General features: G+C 36.9%; 1 protein-coding gene across 3 annotated transcripts; it reads left to right on the plus strand.

The window, feature by feature from the left end:
• The first annotated feature begins 440 nt into the window (after positions 1-440).
• Positions 441-23,896, plus strand: akna (AT-hook transcription factor). Of its 3 annotated transcripts, none has more exons than XM_032570143.1 (23): positions 441-673; positions 3,901-4,273; positions 5,216-5,648; positions 6,747-7,044; positions 8,613-8,687; positions 10,565-10,706; positions 10,804-10,889; positions 10,964-11,023; positions 11,096-11,217; positions 11,554-11,875; positions 13,051-13,229; positions 13,413-13,559; positions 15,044-15,257; positions 15,800-15,903; positions 16,428-16,651; positions 17,489-17,627; positions 18,775-18,942; positions 20,644-20,786; positions 21,541-21,651; positions 21,727-21,825; positions 22,497-22,592; positions 22,708-22,846; positions 23,596-23,896. In XM_032570143.1, the coding sequence occupies exons 2-23, from the start codon at positions 3,964-3,966 to the stop codon at positions 23,846-23,848; spliced, it is 3,864 nt and encodes a 1,287-aa protein (XP_032426034.1). In that variant the 5' UTR covers positions 441-673; positions 3,901-3,963; the 3' UTR covers positions 23,849-23,896. The 3 variants fall into 3 exon arrangements, with proteins under 3 accessions (XP_032426034.1, XP_032426035.1, XP_032426036.1); XM_032570144.1 differs by having other exon boundaries at positions 15,047-15,257; XM_032570145.1 differs by having other exon boundaries at positions 5,219-5,648.
• The last annotated feature ends 941 nt before the right edge of the window (positions 23,897-24,837 follow it).

The following is a 24,837-nucleotide window of genomic DNA, read 5'->3' on the forward strand; positions in this document are numbered from 1 at the left end:
CTTAAAATACCAAAATTTCCATTTAATTTTGTATGTTGTTCCGTCTGATGATGTAATTTTTAAATATTAAATGATTAATAATTTCTCAGTACTTGAGTAGACTTTCTACCAAAAACATTTTCACTTTTACTTGCGTAAAATCTATATATATATTTGCTAATTATTTGATTTAAAAACTTATTTGGAAGAGTATGAAGTTAAAAAAATAGTTATTAAACAGTGTCCTCTTGTGGCGTCGCTTAATAACTACATTTTCTAAGGTTTATTCATGAAAGGCATATCCAGCCTCCTTTTAACATAATGACCAATCACAACACAGGCTGACGTCGGGAGGACATAAAGCCCCCAGCGCTGACTGTAAGGTAAACACTACCTGCAATCTCCAGAAATTCAACACGTATTTTAGAAAATCGTTGGAACATATTTAATTTCTAAAGCACACAAATGCTTTAAATCAGATGAAGGGTACGCTTGCGTCAATAATTTGACCAAGAAATACCTGCAAGTCATAACATTGGGCTAAATTTAACCCGTTTACTCTGCTTGGGGTAATTAGCCTTCCAGGCAGCAGAATCAGTGTTGCGCTCTGGACTGATGATAATTAGCTTTCTAAATGTCACCTGCGGCAACGTTGTCTGGAGGAAAGACGTCCTGTAACATTTTGTAAAACAAGGTAACGCCGTTTTTCTGTCAAAATTAATCTTAAAATGGGCTCTAGACATTTATTTTTAACTAACTTGCTGTCCGTGTTTGTAAACTGTAACGAACTTTTGAACTGCTAGCTAACGGTTTTCTGTGACGCACTTTCTCGTTAATGCTGAGTGACGAATTAGATAATTTTGTGGGTATGAGTCTATATTGCTTTTTGTGTGTTTTAACTTTCAGTGAGTAGTTCCCAGTGGGTGGTTTGTTGTGGCGTGAATGCCATGGAGACACGGAGGGGTGGGACTTTCATTTTGTCTTTTCTTTTCTTTTTTTTCTTTAGTTTTATGGTTTCTAGGCAACGAGCCGCTGCTGTAAAAACCTGCATTTTGCATCTAATTTGCTGCTCCTTTCTTTGGTAATTTGGAGTCGACAATAAATAAAGTTTTTATGCTGTTTGTGCTACAAAGGTTTGCATTATCCAGTTACTCAGTTACAACAATCCTGAAAAACATATAAATTTTAGAAGTAGTTTTACTACACCACACTATTTACTACTGCTAATAAATCTTAAGTACCTATTATAATTGTTGGTTTTATAAGTTTATATTGGGCAAAAAACATTAGGACAGCTTTTTATATCAAAATGACAAAATGACCCAAACAATAAAGTGTAGAAATGACCAGAATATTTATTTTAAAGTCTGCTGAACATAAGAATGAACATAAGGATTTTCTACCTCCTGAATGAAAAACAAACATGTACTAAACAAAAATTCACCAGACACAGACACACATCTGCATTTTTTATTAAAGTTTTTTATTGAAAGAAACTAATTTGGAATCATTTTCCTTGGCTTGATTTTGTTATTTTGTAATTATGTTATTTATATGAATCATTTTGGTCCTTAAAATACCAAAATTTACTTTTAACTTCATATGTTGCTCCATCTGATTATGTAATTTTTAAATATTAAACGATTTATAATTTGATCAGTTACTCAGTAAATACCTTTTGACTATTATTTGAGTATTTCTTTGATGGCTACTTTTTACTTGTATTTGAGTAAAAACATGTTGACGTAATGGTACTCTTATTTGAGTACAATTTTTGGATACTCTGCCCAACTCTGCTTTAAATTACCATTTTTGTTTATTTCAGTTAATGAAAATGCTTTCTTTTTTATCTTTTTTTTTTGTTATTTCGTCAGTTTTATTAACTTTTAGTAACATAGCTTGCGTATTGGTCCACTTGCGTGAGCCTCCAGTGTCCTCGGCTCTGCTTGGTGAACCATAAGGAGATTATCAGTCAAATATCTGAGCCGCCTATCAGGCCGTGCTTCACCCCATCCTCCTGTCTGTGTTTAATCTACCTGCATTTTTCTTTTTTTCCTCAACACGACCTGATTTCACCACCATTTAAAAAAAACCAAACAGTTTTATTTCCCTTATTTTCACCCTTAATTTCTTTAATGTCCATCCAAGATGGCAGCTCCCTGAATGTCAGCTGATTAGCGTTGTAGATGTATGCTGGTGATCGGGGTCTGTTGGGTGTCAGTGAAGCCCCCGGTCAGGAGTTTAGAGCAGATTAACCCCCATATGGCGGCTGAGATAAACCCTCAGTTCTGCAGGGAGATTGAACGAGTCAACAGGTGAGCTTTTATGTTTCTACTGATAAAACAATAGATTTTAAAAATCAGCCGCTCCGTGGGGTTTTATTGTAGCAACACAGCAGCGAATGTTAATCTTACTTCTCTGTGTGAAGGCAGGAGCCTTGCAATGCTCAATCAAACAAGACTGAACTAAATAAAACAATGAGGTGAATAATAAGACGTTAAATAACGTCTTATTTAAGACGTTTAAATAACATCTTATTATTACCTCAGATATTGCCTAATATCTGAGATAATATCTATTAATCCCTCTGAGGTCACATGGCACGACAGGCACATTTTGACACTTTTTTTTGTCTGATATCCTGAATTTATTACCCTACATTGTCACCAAACTACACGTCATATAAAATAACATATTTTATGTCTGTTCTATGCAGTTTTAGAGGATTACCGGGCCGTCTGTAATCAGTTAAAATCTGATGACCGTTTAGATGTGCAGATAAATGCTTACAGAAAACAACAAGACAAACAAAACTTCTGCTTGTGCTTAGATCTAAGATAGATTAAAAAAAATAGATTTAAAAAATTGTGTGGTCATTTATTGTTTTTAATTATTTAATGCAGTTTTTGTGTCGTTAGGTGACATTTGTCTGTCTCCCTTTTATTTTTGTGATTTTGATTAATAATTTAAATCTTAAAAATAACTAAAATTCTTGTTATAATTATACTAATAATAAAAATATTCATTTGTCTATTTTAATTTTCTTGGATATTTTTATTCAAGAAAAATATTTTTTTTCTTTTGCTTTTTTAATTGATTTTTGTTTTTCTTATCTAGAATAGAATATAATTTATTGATCCCAAGGGGAAATTGCTTATTTGTTCACAAGCTACTGCATCCAAAGTAAATACAATACAACCATAAGCGATTATACAATTTAAAATTTATTTTTAAAAATTAATAATATAATATTACATTTGTTTCTTTACAGAGAAAATTAAGTATATTTATTTTAATTAAGTGAATATATACCAAAATAGCTACCTGTTGACAAACATTCACTGGTGTTAATCTTTTTCTTCTCTACGGAGGGCCAAATATGCCACCATCCAGTAACTGTTGCCAAATACATATTCATTAATGTGATCATTTTATATAAAATTCAATGCATAACTAAAGGGTCAACATGTGGAAATCAATAATCTTGATACATTACACAGGCATGATTTAAAAAAAAAAAAGTTATAATTGTATTGTGGCACTTACAACCTTCCACAGTTTAAATTGACAGGTTTGCCATAAATCAGCAAAGAAAAAACATGAAATGATTACTTAACCATATAATGAACATCAGAAATAAATACATGAGGGCGTGCTGTGGTGGCGCAGGGGCCCCACGTTTGGAGGCCTTAGTCCTCGACGCGGACGTCGCGGGTTCGACTCCCCCTCTCCTCACCCTCCTTCCTGTCTGCCTACTGTACAAAAAAAATACAAGCCACTAGCGCCGCAAAAACTCTTCGGAGAAAGAAAAGAAATAAATACATAATTTGTTGAATTTCAGCACTTTTGACCTTCCGTATTTCAATTTCACTGTCGGTATTTCAATGAAGCGTCACTGCATTGGTTTTGTTGGTACCACAGAACCTGAGAACAATGCGACTGCTCCCTGTGCTCGACTGAGAAGCTGAGAGACGTTAGGGCTGAATGGACAGAAGAAAAAACAGATCCGGGGTTCTCCAGTGGACTCCGTCACCCATCCCAGAGTCTCCCTCCTCCACGCTGACCTCGGACGACTCCTGGGAGAAGGACAACAACAATAATGAAGAGGAAGAGGATGACTTCTTCAGGGAAATGAATGAAGATGGCATCATTGGACTGTCGGAGGCCCTGGAGGAGTGGGAATTAGGGAACCCGTGTGGCGATCCTTGCTCCCCAGAGGACACGGTTCCTAGTGGAGGCAACAAGGACTCATCTCTAAAATCCTCAGGAGACGATCTTCAACCCCGGCCAGCCCGTGAGTTTATTTCTCCTGGAAATGTTTTCTGCTTCCAAGTTCTCGTTTTCAAACTAAATGATTAAATATTTGACATATTTTAAAGAGGAACTACTATTAAAAAAATTTACTTTTTGCATGTTTTCTACTTCTATTTGGGTCTTAACTGCTTCTAAAAACTAATTTTAGGCAATAAGTTAAAGTTTTTTGGTGTCTTGAAAATGAGCCATTTCAAAATCCCCCACCCCTTGGTTAGGGTTGCTAGGTAACCAGTGTAACATCCTACCTATTACGTAAAAGCGGAGCTCCAGCATGTTTGGTCAGCTGGTTTTACTGCTATATGCACTGTACAATGGCTGCTGGAAATGACAAGTGTTTTGTTGTTGACTTACCATCCAGAAACCACTTGCTGCAACGCTGTTGGTTGTGCAGGAGGCTCTACTAATGCTTTTCAAAGATGTGCGGTTGTATAATTGCGCATCTGTTTGCAGCCATTTTCATATACGAGTGTAAACTTTGAGTAGGGAGTGTGGCCAGCAGCAGCTTATCTGAATTTATAGTGACAAGATACCCTAAAACGGCTAAAATCTAATTACCTAACAATGATTTTGAGCAAAATATGTTTTGTATCACCCATAGATATATTGTAACCTTTTCAAAGACGCATAATCAATCACATTTAAATGTTTCATCCAAAATTACAGTCCTAAAGTCAATCAGTTTCAGAATTAAATCAGTTTATTTTTGTAAATCTAAGCTTGTATTTGTTTAGTAGAATGGTTTTCTGTTGTAATTTGATAAACTTTTCTTATAAATTGCTAAGTTTAAAACTGTAAAACTAAAGATTCTGAGAAACCATTTTGTAAATCATTGCGTAAAATGAGCTGGTTTATCAGAAGTATTTGTTAAAAATGCCAACCTCTTTTATGTAAAAGTAATTTTTAATGTTTTCTTCCTCCATAGCAGCAGCTGAAAACCCAGAGCCTAACGGTCTGGTCTCTAAGTCCACGGTCACCTCCTCCTTTTCACCTCACCTTTACACGTCCACCGAGGAGGAGCTGACAGCTGCTTTAGGGATCGAAGCCGAAATGTTCCCAGACACAGAAACAGAGTCTTACTGCAGCAGCAGCAGCGTGGGGTCCAACCTGCCGCATCTGGAGCTGAAGCTCAGAGGTTCTCCTCAGCCAGCTGTGGCCATTTCTGAACAAGTTGTGTTGGAGAATATTCCTTCAGAAGGATCAGAAAAGCAGAAAGCTGGACTCCCTCCTGAAGCTCTGAAGTCCAGGACGTGTTCCCTCGGCGGAGCCAAGAACGGCTCGCCAGAGGCCAGAGGTTGTGACAGAAACATGAAAGCTGCTGGAGCCAGAAGTAAGCCTGCAGGAATGGACGAGCTCAGGTGGGCTCATCTGATTGTTTTCAGTAGCAAATCTTCCTCAATATTCTGCTAATGTCAAAAATCAACAGCAACATTTAACAACTTCTGTAATTACATGAAATAAGAAATTAAATTAAAATTGCCTGTTCACGCGATAAGTCATTAAAAATCCCAGATGTAAACAGTTAGTTTCTCCCAGAAAACTTGCTAAATCCGTTGGTAGCGAGGCGCTATGGCTGTCCTCCAGCAAAGAATCCTTACCAGGAAATGTGAAAATATGACTAGATAATGATGTGTTGTACATTATTTTGACTTTGTTTCAAACAAATAACATTTGTTTGAAATCTTTAACATGATGACAAATATCACACTGCTAGAATAATAAAAAAACCTACAGACATTGACAATATTGGTGTTAAGTAAAAAATAAATGTATACATATATGGGTGAAATGAAATAATGCTGTAGTTATACATAGTTCTCATGAGACGTCGCACTTCTGGCAACTTTGTAGCCGGCAGCCATCTTGGCAGGCAGTTGCTATGGATTTGCTATGACAACAATAAATAAGCCACAAGCTTAGAGCTAGCTCTCGTCTCCTTCCTGTCTAACTTATAAACAGTAAAAGCACATTACGAGTATTACACAATTTTGAGTACTCTACCCACCTCTGTGTAATACTAAGATAAACATCAGTGATATTTACTGTAGTACTGAAAAGGTTATTACTTTGGAGTTACTACATAAGCGACGTTTTGGGGAAATTGTAGCCGATGATTTTACACAAGAGACAGCTGCACATTATTCAAGGGGGAAAAAAAAGCATCATCCCCCTACTACTTCCTGTTGTCTTCTTTGTCATTTCTCTCAGTAGTAACATCCAGTCGTTGATCATCTAACTCGTGATGTGAAAAAAGTCTACTGCTGACCAAACCACCTTATTCTATAGAACAAAAATTTTCGCAGTAAAATGTGATTTATTTTATCTCCCCCAAAATGGGAGCGTTTCCATTAAGCAAATTTTTTTTTTGTAATCGCAAACTAAGCAATTTTATGGTTAATGAAATGCAGCTTCTGACACCTCATATCTTAGCTTTCATTTTTGTTTTTCCTTTCCAGGAGAGCATTAGTGTCTCATCAAACCCCAAACTTCTCAAAGGTGGAACCCAGGATTCATTTCCCTAAGCGAGGCTACAAGCCTCCGAAAGGCAGGAAGTCGTTAGAGAGAGCCACGATGTCGCCGCAGCCCCCCTTCGTGTTTAAATCCCCCGCCGACATCGTTGAGGAAGTCCTGTTCAACAGTGACGGATCCTCCTACTCCTCCGATACCAACATGCCCACCAAGGCTCCCAACTCCACCGTCCCTCCAGAGTTCAGGTGTCGGCAGCAGGCCACCACTCTGCTGCAACAGCTGCAGGTACGATCTGGAGGAAACGCGTCTCAGCTAGCGGTCTACTGCAAACCTGACTGGCTTGTTGTGCACAATGGTGAAAGTAGCAGGAGTAACTTAGGTTGGGTAATATGGAGAATTAGCATCATGGAGAACCATTGTCGGGATGATGGGCTGAAGACATTGTGTCAGAAAGAGGAGGAGTTTCTTAAAGAGACAGAGACCCAATTTCAAGGTTTTAAATTTAGGCACAATAGTATGTAAAATTGACTTTTTTAAGCTATACATCGTATTATAATGTTGTTCCGTCATCAAAACAAACCTGGAGTGTTGCTTTGATTCCTTCATGCATGTTTGAGAAATCCTTTAATCACCATGGCAACCATTCAGCTAGGCAAAATGCCTGGGTGGACCTAGCCCCGCCTTCGAGGCACAGCTCCTCCTCTGAGCTGCAGCTTCCAAGCCATAACTCCTCCACTCAGCTCCTTCAGACTAGCCAGCAGCAATTAGCAAACATCTGGTGGATCTGCTGAGCTCATTAAACGAGCTATCTGTCAGTTCAGCGCTGCTAAAAATGTTTTAAAGGGTTAATGGAGGAGCCATGTTGTGATGACATCCTGAAGGCAGAGCTTCAGGAAGAGCAGGAGTTTTTAAAGAGACAGAGGCCCAATTTCAGGGGTTTAAATTACTATATAAAACTTATTTTAGGTCATAGTTGATGTATAGAACATTTTTTATCAGCTGAAGTTAAGACAGTTACTTGGTTGTACTATAAAATGACATTAATACATAATACACTGTAAAAACACAAAAACATACCAAATGTTTTTTCTAGATTCTATGAATTTGGGAATGCTATTTATTTCCTAGAGAGAACAATGCCTATTAATCAACGTGAATACGTCATGTAAAGGTGTCAGATTAACCCAGAAAGGCTAATTTTCATCTGTAGCCCCCTAATCTGCTGATTAAAAAATACAGTTAACATGCATAGCAAACATACGTGACTTATGATTTACAGTAAGCATTTATAATAAAATTAAAACAAGTCACATCCGTAAGAAGAAAACATTATTTTATTTAAAAATTATTCAAGGTACATTTTAGATTATCTAGTAATAAGTGCTTAAGTAAAACGGTTAAACTTTCTTGACGAGGATTTCAGTATAATTCAGGTTAAAAAAAACAACGTAGTTGTCATTAAAAAGTTATTTTTCGGGGCGTGCTGTGGTGGCGCAGGGGGTTAGCACGCCCCACGTTTGGAGGCCTTAGTCCTCGACGCGGACGTCGCGGGTTCGACTCCCGGTCCCGACAACCTTTGCCGCATGTCTTCCCCCCTCTCCTCACCCTCCTTCCTGTCTGCCTACTGTAGAAAAAATACGAGCCACTAGCGCCGCAAAAACTCTTCGGAGAAAAAAAAAGAAGTTATTTTTCTTCATCCATGCGTTCATTCATCCCTCAGTGGATTCATTCATCCTTCAGAAATTATTTTACTTTATATCAACTAACTTTCTTTTATAGTCTAACTTCAGAATCTGGTTTTCCAGAACAAAACTGCTCTGAGGAATATCCACTCACTTTTTGTCGCTCTGCAGGAAGACTACGACAGGCTGCTGACCAAGTACGCGGAGGCGGAGAACACCATCGATCGTCTCCGTCTGGACGCAAAGGTAGTTCATCTCCTAGTCTGAAGTCATTTTTCATATTTGAACCTTTGTGTTTTCTCAGGAAAGCATCGCTTAGTAACGATGCCTTTGTGATTTATCATTGATCCCACTTTTAAAACAATGACTGCAGTCTCGTTTCCCAAAATTGCTTTTAGATTGAAGATTAGATGAAAGATTTTAGATTGAAATTAAAAAGAAAAATGAAATCCAGCTGCCTTTGTTTATTTTATTTGACCACTCTGCAGCTCAGCGAAATAATGCGTCCAGTTTTATTCTTGTTCCAAGATGTCGTCTTAACCACAGGGGGTCAGCTGAGTGCAAACAAATCACATCACAGGTGAACATTATGGTACTTTGTTGAAGGATTGCATCTTTTTAAAGTTACATCCAACTTTTTATTGGTGAAAAACAAGTTATTTTGTCAGAAAGGTGTGTTAAGTACAAGCTGAAACATTATGTCCTATAAAACAATCCCACTTTTTCATTTTAATTTATGTAAAAGAAAAATTCAGTTCAGCTCAATTCAAATACACTGCAAAAACACAAAATCTTACCAAGTATTTTTGGTCTAATTTCTATTGCAGATATCTTACTACTCTTGAAATAAGAGAAAACTAAAGCCCAAGTGACTCCTCAACAAGAAATATGGGCTTATTTTAAGTCAATAATTTATTGGTATTGATGGAAAAGTTAACTAAAAACACTGAAATAATCTGCCAGTGGAACAACTAGTTTTCTGCAATTTAAGGAATTATCTACTTAAAACCAGCTCATATTTCTTGCTGAAAAGTTTAAGTAAATTTTGTCTCAATTCAAGAATATTAAAAGATATTTCCACTAGAAACTAAACCAAAACTACTTATTTTGTGTTTTTTGCAGCGCGTACTTTATTTACCCCAAAAGGAAATCGAATGTTGCAACTCAGATCATCCGAATATCTTCTAAGAGAATCCCCAGTAGCAGTCAGTCATGCAGTGAATCTGGAGAGGTCTCTGACTGAAGACTGTTGTTGTTCGTGACATGCTAACAGCTCAACAATCTGGCAGCAGAGACGACATCCCACAATAACATGCCCTGGATGACACCAGGCCCTGCTAACCCACCTCTTTTGCTTTTGCTGCTCCTCTGTAAATCCATCTGGCTGTGTGGTTAGAAAGCCGGGGGAAGATTTGGGGTTGTAGTTCAGGTATAATTTGACCTTTTGAGATGCTAATCAGTTGTAAAAAATAACTGCTTGTTACCATCATAAAAAAACACCTGGAAGTAAAAGAGCAAAAATCTTTCCAGATTTTTTTTTCTGTGAGTCTTAAAAGGTCAATAAATGAATAAAAGTTCAGCATTTATTGACCAAAGTGACTTTAGATGTGCATAGACTTTAATCTCCTAGTATCATGTAATTATTATATAATTATAATTTCTGCCTGTAGCCATTTGACTTTCTATTAAATAAGAAATTATTATTATTGATATTTAACACTTTAGATGGAGTAGCTTGTCAACAAAGAAGCAATTTCCCCTTGGGGATCAATGAAATCTATTCTATTCTAATTAAAAATACAAAAATCTTGGCCTGACTCTGACATTCTGTCGTAAAGTTGACCTGAATTCAAAGGTCAAAATAAGCTAGAAAACAAGATGGCAGCTTTGGTGAAAAATATTCAGATTTTTCAAAATTCAATATTCAAAAAAACAAAAACTCAATTAATCAGTAAAAATTGATTAATCGCCCAATCCTTCCTCATGGTCCTGCAGTTGGTGCAACCTTTACTTTAACATGCAGTTTCTGGAAATAAAATGTGTAAATGAGCCAAATTGTGAAGTAGAATTAGATATTTGGAAGCAGGTGATTTATAATTTTTCTGGGGTTTTTTTCCGTGCAGGTGAACCTGGACTCCGAGCCTCCAAAGCCCGGTCACGCCGTGCCTGCTGGGCTGAACCAGAAGGCTTCATACCCCTTCAAGATGGATTTATTTCATCCTCACAGAGCTGTGACCTGCTCTCCTGGACGAGCTACTCGTCAGGGTAAGGCCGTCGTCTGCTGCCTTTTTCTAATCTGATTCCTTTTTTACAAACGGAACTGAAGGAATGTGTTTCTGTAACCAGCCTGTTTGTTGAACAGAAAAGTTAGACGCCTCTTCGCCATCCAACTTCGGACAACAACTCTCTAATATCCTCTTCACTCAGTCTGAGAAGTTCCTTCAGCAGGTAACAAAAAACTAAAACAAAAACAAAGTTCTACCAACAGGACTTAAAAATGTAAATTTAGATTTGTTTCCCAGGTGCAAACTTTTGAGGATCTCCTTAAGAAGGATAAACTCGCATCCTTAGAAGAATTAAAGGTGAGAGCAAACCAAGCTTTGATCAGTAATCTGTTTGGCTGCCGTTTTCCAACTTGAGCCGTTTCTCTCCAGCGCGGCGTTTCTCAGCTCTACGAGGGGCTGAACTCTCTAGAAAGAGGATACCTTCTGGCTCGAGATGAGCACAAACTCCTGCAGCAGAGAGAACTGGAAACCCGACATTTTGACCCCGAACGGTGAGCAGGAGAGCCACACAGAGGTTTAATAATCAATTATTCTGACGATTAATCGATTAATCGAATGAAAAAAACAAAGGGGCACATTCTGCAGATTTAACCATAAAATATTAGAGATGTAATTAAGCAAAACTTTGTAACTTTGTACAGTTGTGGCTCAGTTACTGCTCCGAATATGTTGTCCGTTTACTTCAGTTAAGCATTAATCAATTACTAAATTAGTTGACGATTATTTCAATATTTGATTAATCACGATTAATTGTTTCAGCCCTAAAAACTGTTTTCCAGTTCCTTGGCATTCGGTCTGTTTCACAGAGTTTTTTTGCTGTGTTTTAGGAACCTGGAGAGCCTGATCTTTCAGTGCGGGGTGCGGATGGAGGAGCTGAAGGAGCAGATGGAGCAGATTCAGCAGGATCAGCTTAAGCATCAGGAACCGATTCAGCTGGAGTTGATTGAGCATCAGAAACCGATTCAGCAAGAGCAGCTTGAGCAGGATCAGATTCAGCAGGAGAAGATTCAGCAGCAAGAGCCGATTCAGCAGGAGTTGATTCAGCAAGAGGTTCAGCAGCACAAAGCTGTTGCTTCTTGTCGTTCTTCACCTCCTCTGACCTCCTCATCTGGTCCGTCTGAAGGAGAAATAACCCAGACTCAACCGCAGGTTGCAACACTTTCTTCTTTCTGTCTTTTAACGGTTCGCATCTCTGAACGCAACGGAAAATCTAAAAAATGTTTTTGAAGTTGAATACGTATTTCCTGTGTAATTTGGAGTAGGAAGGTCACATTCAGTAATAAATTTCAGACCCTTCTAGGGATTTTATTTATTTATTTCAGCTGTTATCATGCAAAAATTATTCAACCAAAATAGGGCTGCAGCTCACTATTATTTTAGTAAACAATTATTTTGACAATTAATTGATTTTTCCTGACGATTAATCAATTAAACATAAAGAATTGGCATTTTAAAAATAGAAAATGCAAATAGACAAATTATCCAGTTCTTTTTAAAATAAGAAATAAACATTTTATTGCCTAAAATATAAAAACAACATTTCTTGTGATCATTTGTAGCAAACGATAAATTTGCAGCTAAAAGATCCTGAGTAATCCATCAGTACAGTGTTGGGCTAATTTTTAAAAATTATTTATTCGATTTACCAATTAGTACTTAGAGGCAGAAAGTGTCTAACAAGATTTTTTTTAAGAATATGATCCAAATTCAATCTACCAATTGAATTTTGTGTAAAACATACTTACAAAGTTTCTAATATCGTAAATGCAAAATGTATATATTTTTATAAAGTTTTGGTGAAACTACTGCCCTGAATATGTTGCTCTTTCAGTAACATTTTTGTGAGCCAGCAGTTAACGATTAATTGATTACTAAATTAGTTGACGATTATTTCAGCATTAATCGTGATTAATCTCATTAATTGTTTCAGCCCTAAACCAGAATTTAGCACACAGTTTTGTGTGTTAACTCAAACTATAATCACGGTTTCTAAGCAATTTTAAGAATACTTTTCAAATGTGCACTATTGTTTTTTTCCCACACATTGATTTGAATAATCAAAATTAATCTTGGTAACCCTGATTATATTTAACATAATCATTTCCCATAAATTTAAGCTACTTTAGTATCTTGTGTTAATAAAGGAGTATGGAGGTTAAATCCAGAAGAAAGTCTTAAATTTCTACATGAAAACCATAAATATTTTTATGTTATGTATAATTCTGACCATAGTTTTTTTTTAATTAAGTAAAAATGTTTAAAATAAATGTCATTAAAAAATGAAGGCGTTCATGTGTTTGATAAACCGCCTCCTCTCCTTTCAGAGTCCGTCTGAGCCTTCCCAGACTGATTCTGGTTCTGCAGCAGAGCTGGAGATAAACTCCGCCTGTAAAAGGAGTGAGGAAGAGGAAGATGTGGCTGAAGACCTCATGTCTCACTACTTAAGATCTTTGACTAGAAGGGGCAAACGTGATGAATTTGAACCAGCTGATTCGCTGGATTAGTAAGTGGAGTTTTGCTGATTTAAGCGTCTTGTTTTGTTTCTAAACATTCCCAGAAAATCAAAATGACCAGATCTGATGATCGGTAGCCATTTTTAATGTAAATGGAGAATAAAAAAGAATCTTTTTTTCCACTCCTTCAGCATGTTTACTTTGTTGTTTTTATTTATTTTTACTGTGATTAGCTGCCAAACAATGAGGGAGTGTTTCATAGTTCCCAAAGCTGCGTCCTCTCTTCCTTCAAACTCGCCTCTAAAACACGGAGGTGAGAAAGAAGAGCAGAAAGGTTGGAGAAATGGAAACGGCGAAGTCCAGGAAACTTTTTCACAGAGGTGAGTCGAGGTTAAATCACGACTGACTGTTCTGCTGATTCTGAGCTGATGTCTGTGTCAAATTTGAAGGGGACCTATTATGCAAAATTCACATTTTTAATGTTTTTATGCTTCCATTTGGGTCTCAACTGCTTCTGAAAACCAGAAACCAAAGTTTTTTAGTATCTGAAGAACGAGGCGTTTCAAAAACCTCCTGATTGCTAAGGCATGGAGCCGTTGCCTAGCAACCCAAGCAGAGCTCCGGCACGTTTGGTCAGCTGGTTTTACAATGGTTGTACAATGGCTGCTGGAAAAGACAAGTGTTTTGTCTTTTCAATCAGAACCCATCCAATCACTGAATAAATGCTTAGAACAGATAAATGTGTGGATGTGCCAAAACTTTCTCCACCTGAACAGAAACAAAACTGAAGTTATCTTTGGACCTAAAGAGGAACGATATAGAGTTGTAGATCTAGAGTTATAGATCTAGAGTCAATGTACACCTTCAGTTATTACAACTAAAACCAGCGATCAGGCCCGAAACCTGGGAGTAGTGATGGACTCTGACCTGAACCTTCAGAGCCACATAAAGACAGTTACAAAGTCGGCCTTCTATCACCTGAAGAACATTTCAAGGATTAGACTACTTAAAGTCCCTACACCTGTAGCTCAAAGAATAGACTTAAAAATACTGTTGTTGGTTTATAAATCACTGAACAGCTCAGCATCACAATACATTAAAGATCTGATGTTGTTGTATCAACCTTCAGACCTCTCATGTTCTGGTCTACTCTGCATCCCCAGAACCAGAACCAAATGAAGAGAAGCATCATTCAGCTTCTACGCACCACAAATCTGGAGCAAACTTCCAGAAAACTGTAAAACAACTAAAACACTGAGTGCCTTTAAATCTCGACTAAAAACCCAGCTGTTTAGAGTTGCATCTGAAATGTAATTAAATACTAATTTAACGATGGCACTTGACCTATTGTCATGTTTTGATTGTTGATTGTTGCATGACTTTGTGTTTTTGTGTTTTTATGATGTAAAGCACTTTGACATGCCTTGCTGCTGAAATGAGCTATACAAATAAAATTTGATTGATTGATTGATTGATTGATTGATTGCTGTTGACTCAACATCCAGAAGCCACTTGCTGCATTCTTGTTGGTTGTGCAGGAGGCTCCACTTCTGCTTTTCAAAGATGTGCGATTGTATAAATGCAAATCTGTTGGCAGTCGTTTTCACCTGTGACTGTAAACGTTGAGTTGGGGGGGCGTGGCCAGCAGCAGCTTATCTCGATTTAAAGTGACAGAGACTCTAAAACACCTGAAATCTCATTAATACGAATGATTTTGATCAAAAATGTAATGAACATTTTTTGTATCATAACTTGCTATGGGGCAGATAATAAGTTGAAAGGGGTGTGAATATTTTTGAAAAGCGTTTTTAACATTTTTATTTTTGAGGTTTAGATCATTTTACCCACTAACCTGTTTCTGCAGCAGAAAAGTGCAATCGGACGTCTTCTCTGTGTGGCGCACTAAGACCAGCCTTCCCTCACGCTGCCCCCCCTCCACGCCGCCTGCTGCTTCGGCCCGCAGCAGGAAACGTTTGGAGCGGAGCACCAGCCTGAGCAGCGCCTGCAGCCTGGCGGACGGAGCGCCAGAATGGAGGAGCTGCAAGGTCCAGGCAGGAAGCAGGAGGGTCTCGTCTCAGGTCAGCGCTGACTGGCGCAGGGGGTGACCTTCCTGTTACCAGCAGATCTACAATCAGTTTAATCTGCTCCATCAAACAAACACTTATTAATTCATACAACAATAGATGTTCATGATCATTTAAAGGTTTGAAATGATCTGGATTTTAACATTTACTAAAACAATCCAGGCTAAAGATTGAGAACCACTAAATCACATGATGTGTAAGACATGCTACTGGATCTTTCAGTTGCTTAGTGCACTAAGATATAAACATCAGTTTGAGAACTTAGTTTTACTCATTGGACGTCAACCCAAGTGAGATTTGATTTTACTTAATTTTTATTGGTATTGATTTTATCTGTCTGTCATTTTATGTGTTTTATTTTTCTTCATCTTATTAATTTATTACTGATGTCCAGCACTTTGTTTCAGCTCTGGCTCAAGTTGAAGCGCTTCATAAATATACAAGTTGATGAGGATCAAAAATAAATAAATGAAACGTTACTAGTTACTACCCAGTATCATGTCAACAGAAATGTTTTCTCTGTCTTCATTGCTCAGGATCGAATCTCCCCAGAGACGGACAGCGGGTTCATGGGCTCCGAGAGCAGCCATCAGATTCCTGCTGCAGTTTCACTCCGCTACCACCAGATGGCGACAGAGAGGTGGGACGCCCTGATCCACTTCTGATACCGATATTTGGGGTTTAGTATCGGTCGATACCGATCCGATACAGAAAACGTTTTTCTTTTTAAAAAACAGACATTAATGTACTGAATTAGAAATTTATTTTATAATTTTATATAGCGCACTTAAATACAGAAAAAAGTCAGAAGTTTGGTAAACGTCAGTGGAATTAGGAGAATAACAGCCGATGTAAAGTACATACTAAAGAAACTAAAACAATAATTTGGTCAAACATGTAAAAATAAACTGTAACAAACCCTTTTTTCAGAAAGTGTAGTTGGGAATTATGAATATAATTTAAATTAAGTATGTCATAAAGCATAGAATTAGACTGAATAGATCCGCCCTTATGGATCAGAAACATTGTCACTGATCTAGATTTTTTTCAATATCAGGACCAATATAAATATAAATTTCAGATCGATGCACCTCATTCATTGTGTTTCTGTTTCTCCTGGACGTTTGTTTCTGTTTGTTTGAATCTATTAATTTGTTTCTGCAGCATGTCGGCGCCTCAGGACAGAAGCCCAAACAGGCCCCTGTCTGCCTACCAGCTGGATGCGGGGCCCGGAGACGGCATCGAGCTGGGGCTCCGTCAGAGGAGGAGGAGCAGGCAGAGGAGGCGCACCTTCTCCCCCCAGAGCTTCATCAGCCAGAGGAAACAGGCCAGAGCCGACGTCAGGCCCTCTGACCTCTGGACGCTCTTACACTCGAGCACAAACAGCGGTAAAAATCTACTTAATGTGAACACATTAGGTTTTTATCTCGGATTATCGTTTGGTAGAGCATAACTCAGAGTATTGAGAAAATGTACATATTTTTCTAAAATATTCTAAAGAACAGCAATGCTACCTGACATGTTTACAAAGCAACCAATCCAGGAGCTCCATGTATCGTCCTTGGAGCTGATTGGATGAAAATGAAGAAGACTGTGACTATATTTGGTGTTTGGACTTTTAAATAGGAAATACTAAGCATTTTTAGAGAGTGAAGTATTTGCAGATTTTAGTTACTCAAAAGCAGCTGCATCCAGTACAGCTATAATTATTTTTCACATTACGCTACATTTTATAAACATATTGACCCAGCAGTAAACAAAACTCAAAATTAAATGTAAAAAATACACTACTTATTACAATAAAAACCAAAATGTGAACACTTTTTAAGCATGAAAAAGTAATAGTAATCTGTGAATGTGTCATAATCAGACTTTATCTCCCAAACTTATATATTTACATTAGTTACTGAATAACTAGCTTTCATACTGCACTTAACCCACATGTTTATTCATTTTTATATTTAAATATATGTGTTTGAGTTTGGTAAATAAATTTAGAGTCTTAAGTGTATTTCTTGAACTTCATCAGGGCTTAACACATGCTGACAAAATTATGTAAACTGATTAAAGTGACAAACTTGTGTCACAATATTTTGGCTAACTTAATAGTGCTTAAAAAAACCCTCAAATAAAACCAAATATTTTTAAAAGTATAAAAACCAAACATAGTGACTAGCTTCAGTATTTTCCAGCTGTGTTCAGTCATTTCTGTCTCTCTCTCTCAGCTCATTCGGCCTCTGAAGAGCAGCAGAGCGTCCGCTCCGCCGGCGGCTCGCTCTCCAGCTCCCCGCCGGCCGCCCGCCATCGCCATGGCGACCCCCCCAGAGCGCGGAGCTCCAGCCAGGGTGGAGGGGGGAGCCCCATGTGAGTGTGTAGAACTGCAGTTGCCACGGCGACGGCCGAGCAAACAGGGCCGAGTTGGCGCCGACTCCACTCTGTTCGGGTCGCCCTAAACGAGCTCTGGTTGTTATAATTTAACAGATTTTTAGCTAAATGAGTTACAGAAACATCTAATTTCCCTTTGGGGTCAGTGCAGTGGTTTAGAGCTGAGCTGAGTTGGTTCCAGTGTCAGAGTTTGTTTGGTAACAAGCGAATGAAAGCCTAAATTTGGGGGGAAAAAACAACATTATTTACATTTGAAACCATATATTTACTTACCCCTAATAAAATGACTGGCATATTTTTTTCCTCGCTGTCTGAAGTTTAAATCCAACTAAACTTTTCTTGTTTTAGGTCAAAGTCACCAAAATTATTTACATTTGCTAAACTTAGAGAGAATTTGTGTTTTTATCTAAAGTGGTGAAAACTTACCTTGAAAATGCTTGAATTTTACTGTTAGAAAAGTAAAATAATTCATGCTCATAGCTCAGCATGAATGATAATAATAGATTTTATTTAGGTAAATAAACTGAGCCTGAGGATAAAAACGCTGGTATTATTTTTCTTTATATGGTTTAAAAACATTCTAGCTTTCCAGTTCCTACAAAGATCTAGTGGAAAAACACTGAAAAGTTTTAGGTGGATATTTAAAGTAATTTAAAATAATGTGTGTATACTTTGCTGCTGATTATTTTGGTAAAAATAAAAGCATATCTATATAAGAAAACAAATAAGTTTTATTGATCTTATGTAATTTCTCCAAACTGAATTCTTGGTTTTCATTTCACCATAAACGCTGACATTTTCAGAAATAAAACTAATTAAATTTATCACTCTGTTTAAATCAAAGTGCTGGAATAAATATTCCGGTTTATGGAGGCGTTCTGTTTAATCCTATTTAATTTTCTGTATTTTATTGCAGAATCTGCTGCTTTTCAATGAGATTACTAATAGGAGGTACAATCTGTTGTTCACTGCATGGTGTGGTGCTGCATGTTTGTGGGATTTGACTGGCAATATTCCCAGTAAAGCAGCTTTTCTTACTGGTTTGCTGTGTAAAACTAAACCCGGGCTTCCAGGTAAACATGTATCTTATGACCCTGAATCACCCGCCTGTCTTTCTGCTCTGCAGTGACGCGTTCCTGACGTTGCAAGCCGAAGTTAACCTACTGAAGGAGAAACTGGAAATTTCTCAGTGGAACGAGGAGCTGCTGAGCTCGGCGAAAAACGAGAAGCCGCTGGGCGCTGCGACGATTTCGAGAAACTTCTGTCGCCGCCGCTCCTCCTCGTCTCCCATCAGGTCAGATTTTATCCTCCAGCTGCACTTAGTCCCAAGTCTGCAGACGCCTCATTGAAACGATAACTGAGAACGCACTGCAAAAACACAAAATGTTACCAAGCAGTTCTGATCTACTTTCTCCTGAAAATACCGTACAACACTTGAAATAAGACAAAACTAACTTAGAAATAACTTTTCAGCAAGAAATATGAGCTTGTTTTAAGTCAATAATTCCTTAATATTGATGAAAAACTGCAGATTATTTCACTGGGTGGGCAATATTGCAAAATACTTTATCACAATATATTTTTGAAATATCTCGATAATATCACAGAAGATATTCCACATTTTCTGCTTTGTTTTTTTCTTTTTTCAGGTTGTGGAGGAATTATTTTATGAATATATTTATTTGTATAAATATATTTACTTTTTAATAATTTTTATCAATAATTTTTTTTAACAATATAATTTTTATTTATTTTTTGCTTTCCCTTATACAGTCACTACATAAAAAATATTCATACGTACAGGTGCTGGTCATAAAATTAGAATATCGTGAAAAAGGTTGATTTATGTCAGTAAATCCATTCAAAGAGTGAAACTTGTTTATTATATTCATTCATTACACACACTGATAAAAAAACATTTGAAACACATCAGTATTATTATGAATAATAATAATATCTGGTGTGGCCCAGATATCAAGTGAAATAACCTGCCAGTGGAACTAGAACTGGGTTGCTAGGCAACAGGCTGGGCTTGTCTGGGGTTGCTAGGTAACGGCAGTGGAATATTCCGCCAATGGAACTAAAACTTTTTCAACAATATTAAGACATTATTCACTTAAATCAAACTCTTGTTTCTTGCTGAAAAGTCCCCTGTAAGTTATTTTTGTCTTATTTCAAGTTTACTTAGACATTTGTACTAGAAACTGGACCAAAATACTTGGTGAGATTTTGTGTTTTTGCAGTGCAGGGTAAATCTAAGACTGGGTGATATAACAGAAAAATAAAATTTCCAGTGTTTTCATGCTGGAATTGATTTTATATTTTATTTTTTTCTGACTTTCTTTTCTTAAAATGACAGAAAATATTTTCAAAAGTGAATTTTATTTCAGTCATCCCTTCTGTGATTTGTACAACAAAGTATTAGAACCAAACCACAATAATTTTAGTTCAATTTCAAGATTATAGTCATAATATTAGTAGAATAAAGGCATCATTTTACAAGAAGAATGTCTTAAATTATGAGATAAAAGTTGTTTTAATTAGGAAAAAGCTTCTCGTTGTCAAATCTTGTTTCAAAGTTCTGCTACTGATAATAATTTGATGCTGATGTGTTAGAAATACACTGTAGATCCTCGTTTGGTCATTTTGGAGAAACTAGAGCAACAAACATTGACCCAAAACAAATCTTACCTCTCATAGAAGAAAACAATCAACCCACGTAGCTGTAGACACATCAGTTTTCTACAAAAATTTTGTTCATTTTAATTAAATCAAAATTTAGTTTATTATTGAGCAGCTAAAATAAAATAAGGCACCAGAAGTTTGTTTAAAAGTAACCTTTTAGTGGCCCTGAATGTTTTCAGCTTAACGGAGAGACGTTTGGACTCCTCTGATCTAAATAATTCAAACTCCCTCTGAGTGAAACAAGAACTAAAAACATGTTGGAAAATATTTTTTTTCAGTTTTTAAATTAATTTTCTCGTCTGTTTGTCAGATCTGTGGAGTTTTGCAGTGACATCAGTCTGGAGAGGAGATTAGTTCAGACCTTCGATGACATCGAACCGGAGACGTTCGTCTCTCATCGAACCAGAGAGACGAGAGGCGCCGCTGCACCAAAACAACAACAAAATCACTTCTGTGAGTTTACCAATACTTTAACTAGACCCCTACAGGCTGTTCAATCAGCTGCACTATTTTAAAGGTTCCTGGAATTCTTGAATTTCATTTAGGTGTTTTCAAAGTTTGGAAATGTTTGATTTCTGTCCTTGATTAATGTTCAAACTGCACAGTTTAAATATTAGTTAAATTTAACTCTTAATTAAAATCCTAAATTTGGCAAATGTTATTTACAGTTGGAACCAAATGCTTAAAGATAATAAAAAGACAGACTTTTTTTTTTTTGCTTTTCCTTTTTTAGGTCAGTTGGAATCACAAAAATTATTTCTGTTTACCAAATGCCAGAAAACTTGAAGAAAACATTTTTTAGAGATTTTTTTGTAATTTTCTTGGACCAGTCAGTAGGTAGAGGGTGAGTAAGAGATAAAACTTTAGTTTACAAGAATACAATCACAAATTATCATTAATAACAGTAATAAATTATATCACATAATAGTGAATTAGAACTGCCTGCTTTAGTTCATCTGTGTTGTTTTTATCTCCAATCTGGTGCTGGAAAAGTTTGAAAAGTTACCTTGAAAATCCTTACAAACTGCTTGAACTTTACTGTTAGGAAATTGGACGAACCCTGAATATATAAAAACAGGAATAATCGTGATTCAGTCTCTCATTCTGGGTTTTACTGGTGCAACATGCCAATAATTATTTTTTCTCTGTTTTTTTCTTCGCTCAATAACAGGAAGTTGTTTATTGCATCTTATTTTGTTTTTTCCAGTCAGGGGATCAGAACCGGAGCAGCTCCAGTCTCAGGTTTCCAGATTTACCCCAACGTCTCTGGCGCCACATAACGTTTCCTCTGACGTTCGCAGCAGGAACACACAGACGTGTAAGGATTTATCTCACATTCTGCTGCTGATTTAAATAAATAAAACATGGTTTTACTCAGGGTTTGTTTCTGCAGGGATGTCCTCCGCTCTGGAAGCTGCAGACGGACCTGACAGCAAAGATGAGAGTCCTCTTTGTCCTCAGTGTTTGTCCATCCTCAGACAACCTGCTGAACGTAAATCACAAACTTTCATCTTCAGTCTGAGGCTCTGCCTACCCTGAGACGACTCGGGCGAATCTGCTCACGATTTCAGTCATATTGGCTGTTCTGAAAACTCATTCAACTCCAAAAAATATACAAAACCAGCCCAAATCTCAAGTCCTGATAAAACAAGAGCGTATCAGGGGCCTAGTAGGAGGGGGCAGAAGGGAAGGTGTACATTTCTGCCAAAAAATGCAGAAGTTTTCTAGCAAAAACGTATATTTATAGTTTGAAATGTTGAAAATTTGCTAGAAAGAAATCTGAATTTTTTAGATTAATCTCTGAAATTTTCTGGCAAAACCATGGAAATCGTAGAGTTTTGAAAAGTTGAATATTTGTTAGAAAGAATCCAGAAAATTTGAGATTAATTTTAGAAATTCTCAAGCAAAAACATGCAGATTTCTGGAGTTTGAACAGTAGAAAATTGCAAGGAAGAAAGTTTTTCTAGGAAAAACGTGGTCATTTTGAAAAAGTATTGTAAGAAAAGTTTTTTTCTTAAATAATATAAAAACATACCGGGCTTGTTTCCATGTGTACAAGCCTTCATCTACTGCCTCTGAGTTTTATTTAAACATTTTTAACACCTAATTCTGCATGACTTCTTCTGCATAATTGATGAATTTTTGTTTGATGTGTGCTGGTAGGTCCACTAGGTGGCAGCAGAGAGCCATCGGACCCTCCGTGTTGGTGCCGCTGTCCCATCTGTGGACTTCTCAAAATGCACATATGCACAGATTCAGGTGATATAAGGAGAAAATAATCGATTATTACTGCCAGGTTAAAAGACAATAACAAAACAATTATGAAATCAAAGAAAAACTGACTTACTTGGATATGAAACTGTTTTATTCACAGATTGTTACAGATATTTTCCCTCCAGTCACATAAACAACCAGCCAAGTTCCTCAGAAAGAGTTCCCACCAGGAGGTTCAGCGCCGCTGCAGTTTCACCTTCACCCCTGAATCATGTGCCTTTGTACTCGCAACAGCTGCTGTAAGCACTCATCACCCAGAAACACACAAAAACTAACAAACCGAAGGAAAATGCATGAGAAAACCATCAACAATGTAGAAACTGTCAGCCTTTTTATGTTCATCTACGATGATTTACACAATTTAAAACAAAAATCTGACCATTTTATTTATTTTAATAGTTGAAATTGAAATCTGAAATTCTGAGAATTTTCTAGAAAAAACATTGAAATTTCTGAGTTTGAAAAGTTTCAGATTTGATCGTCCCAGGCGATCTTCTCCTCCAGCCAGCAGAGGGCGCTCACATGAACTCTTAATATTTGTAGCGCAACAGAAAATATCAGCAGCCTGAGACGTTCCTGTTTTTATAAATATGTCCAAGTTTAATAATGAGAAAATTACTATTTTCTAATTATTTATTATTAATAAACAGAAATAATTATTTTTGTTTATTTCATTAGCGAGAAAAATAAACATAAACTTGTTCAACTTTTTATTTCAGTTGACATAAAAGAAATGTAATATAATCATGTGCTTTGTTTTTTAACAGTATCATAAAAATGTTATCCCAGTCGGCCATCTTGATACAAGATAAAACTGGGATTTTTAAGAAAATGGCCGCTTATCAATTAATCAACACTCTGATACAAATGGATTTTGATGTGAATTTTTATTTAATTGTGTTAAATAAAAATTTATTTAGCACAAATTGAACAGCAATCCTCAGTTTTTTTTATTATTAATTCTGATATTTTCCTCCTTTTTTCCCAGGCTGCCCTCCAAAACCCGGTATTCCTCTCCTGACATGTCGCCGGGCCGCAGCTCAGGACTCCGGCGTCCCAGAGAGAGGAAGAGCCGGCGCAGACGATCGCACTCGGTGGAGGGCCAGGCGTCGCTGGACGGCTCTCTGGAGCGCGCCATCCGCGCGGCGCGGCGCATGAAGCACACGTCCGGACACATGGCGCGCTCGCTGGCGTCAGGCCTCGTCTCCCACAAGCTGCTCACGCAGTCCTGCTACTACTAGAGGCGAGGCGACAGCAACTCCACCACAGTGAATAAAAACAGCAACTTGTCCGCTTTGTTACTTTTCTTTGGTTTTACTCTCAGGAGAAACTTTTCTATTCGGGTTTTGAAGCTGAATTTTATTGTTGATTTTCCTGCGTTTCGGTTATAAATGTGTGCAAAATTTTGTTATGTCAAAAAAAAACACAATTTTGTAATTATGTTGCTTCCACTTCCTGTCGTCGTCTTCTTTGTCGTTACCAGCAGTGGTAACATCCTGTTGTTGGTCACCTGCAAAACAAAGTTGTTGTTTTTTTTTTTTGCATCCCAGCACAAAAAGCTTTTAGCAAATTTTTAAAAAAGGTTTTTTCCCCATCAGGCAAATTTATTTTGTAATTCCAATTTGTGCAATTTTCTGGTCAGTGGAAACGCAGCTGATAAAAATAAATTAATTTTATGAGTATATTAGATAATGATGTGACATACACTGAAATAACTCATATTTAATAAATACTGTAGATCATATAGATTTAATTACTTCACAGAACATTACATGTGTTGTAAATGTTTTTGTAACTCTTTTCTATACATTTATAAATATGTCTTAACTGTAAACTAACTTCATTTTTTCTCTTTTTGTATTTAAATGTTTTTTATTCTGAACTTTAAACTCGTTCTGCCTGCTGAGATCGGAGTCATTTCAGAATAAGAGCTCGACATTATTTTAGGTATAATTTTAGTCATGTGACCAGATGGGATATGTGACCTACGACCTGCAGAGATCTCCGCTCACCAGCAGATGGCGCCAACCAGCTTTAATGTAAGTCAGACATTTAGCTTTTATTTTACATTAAACTTACACATTTTCACTTGAATTTTAGTCTGAACTTTTATCTAAATTCATCACATTGCTTTATATTTTTGACTTAACACCAAAAATATAAAATACTATAAAATTAATGATAAATCATAATTTCTTCTCCACTTTTCTCACCCATACCGCCAAAACCC

Source organism: Xiphophorus hellerii, chromosome 8 (assembly GCF_003331165.1).
Source record: "Xiphophorus hellerii strain 12219 chromosome 8, Xiphophorus_hellerii-4.1, whole genome shotgun sequence".
Lineage (NCBI taxonomy): Eukaryota > Metazoa > Chordata > Actinopteri > Cyprinodontiformes > Poeciliidae > Xiphophorus > Xiphophorus hellerii.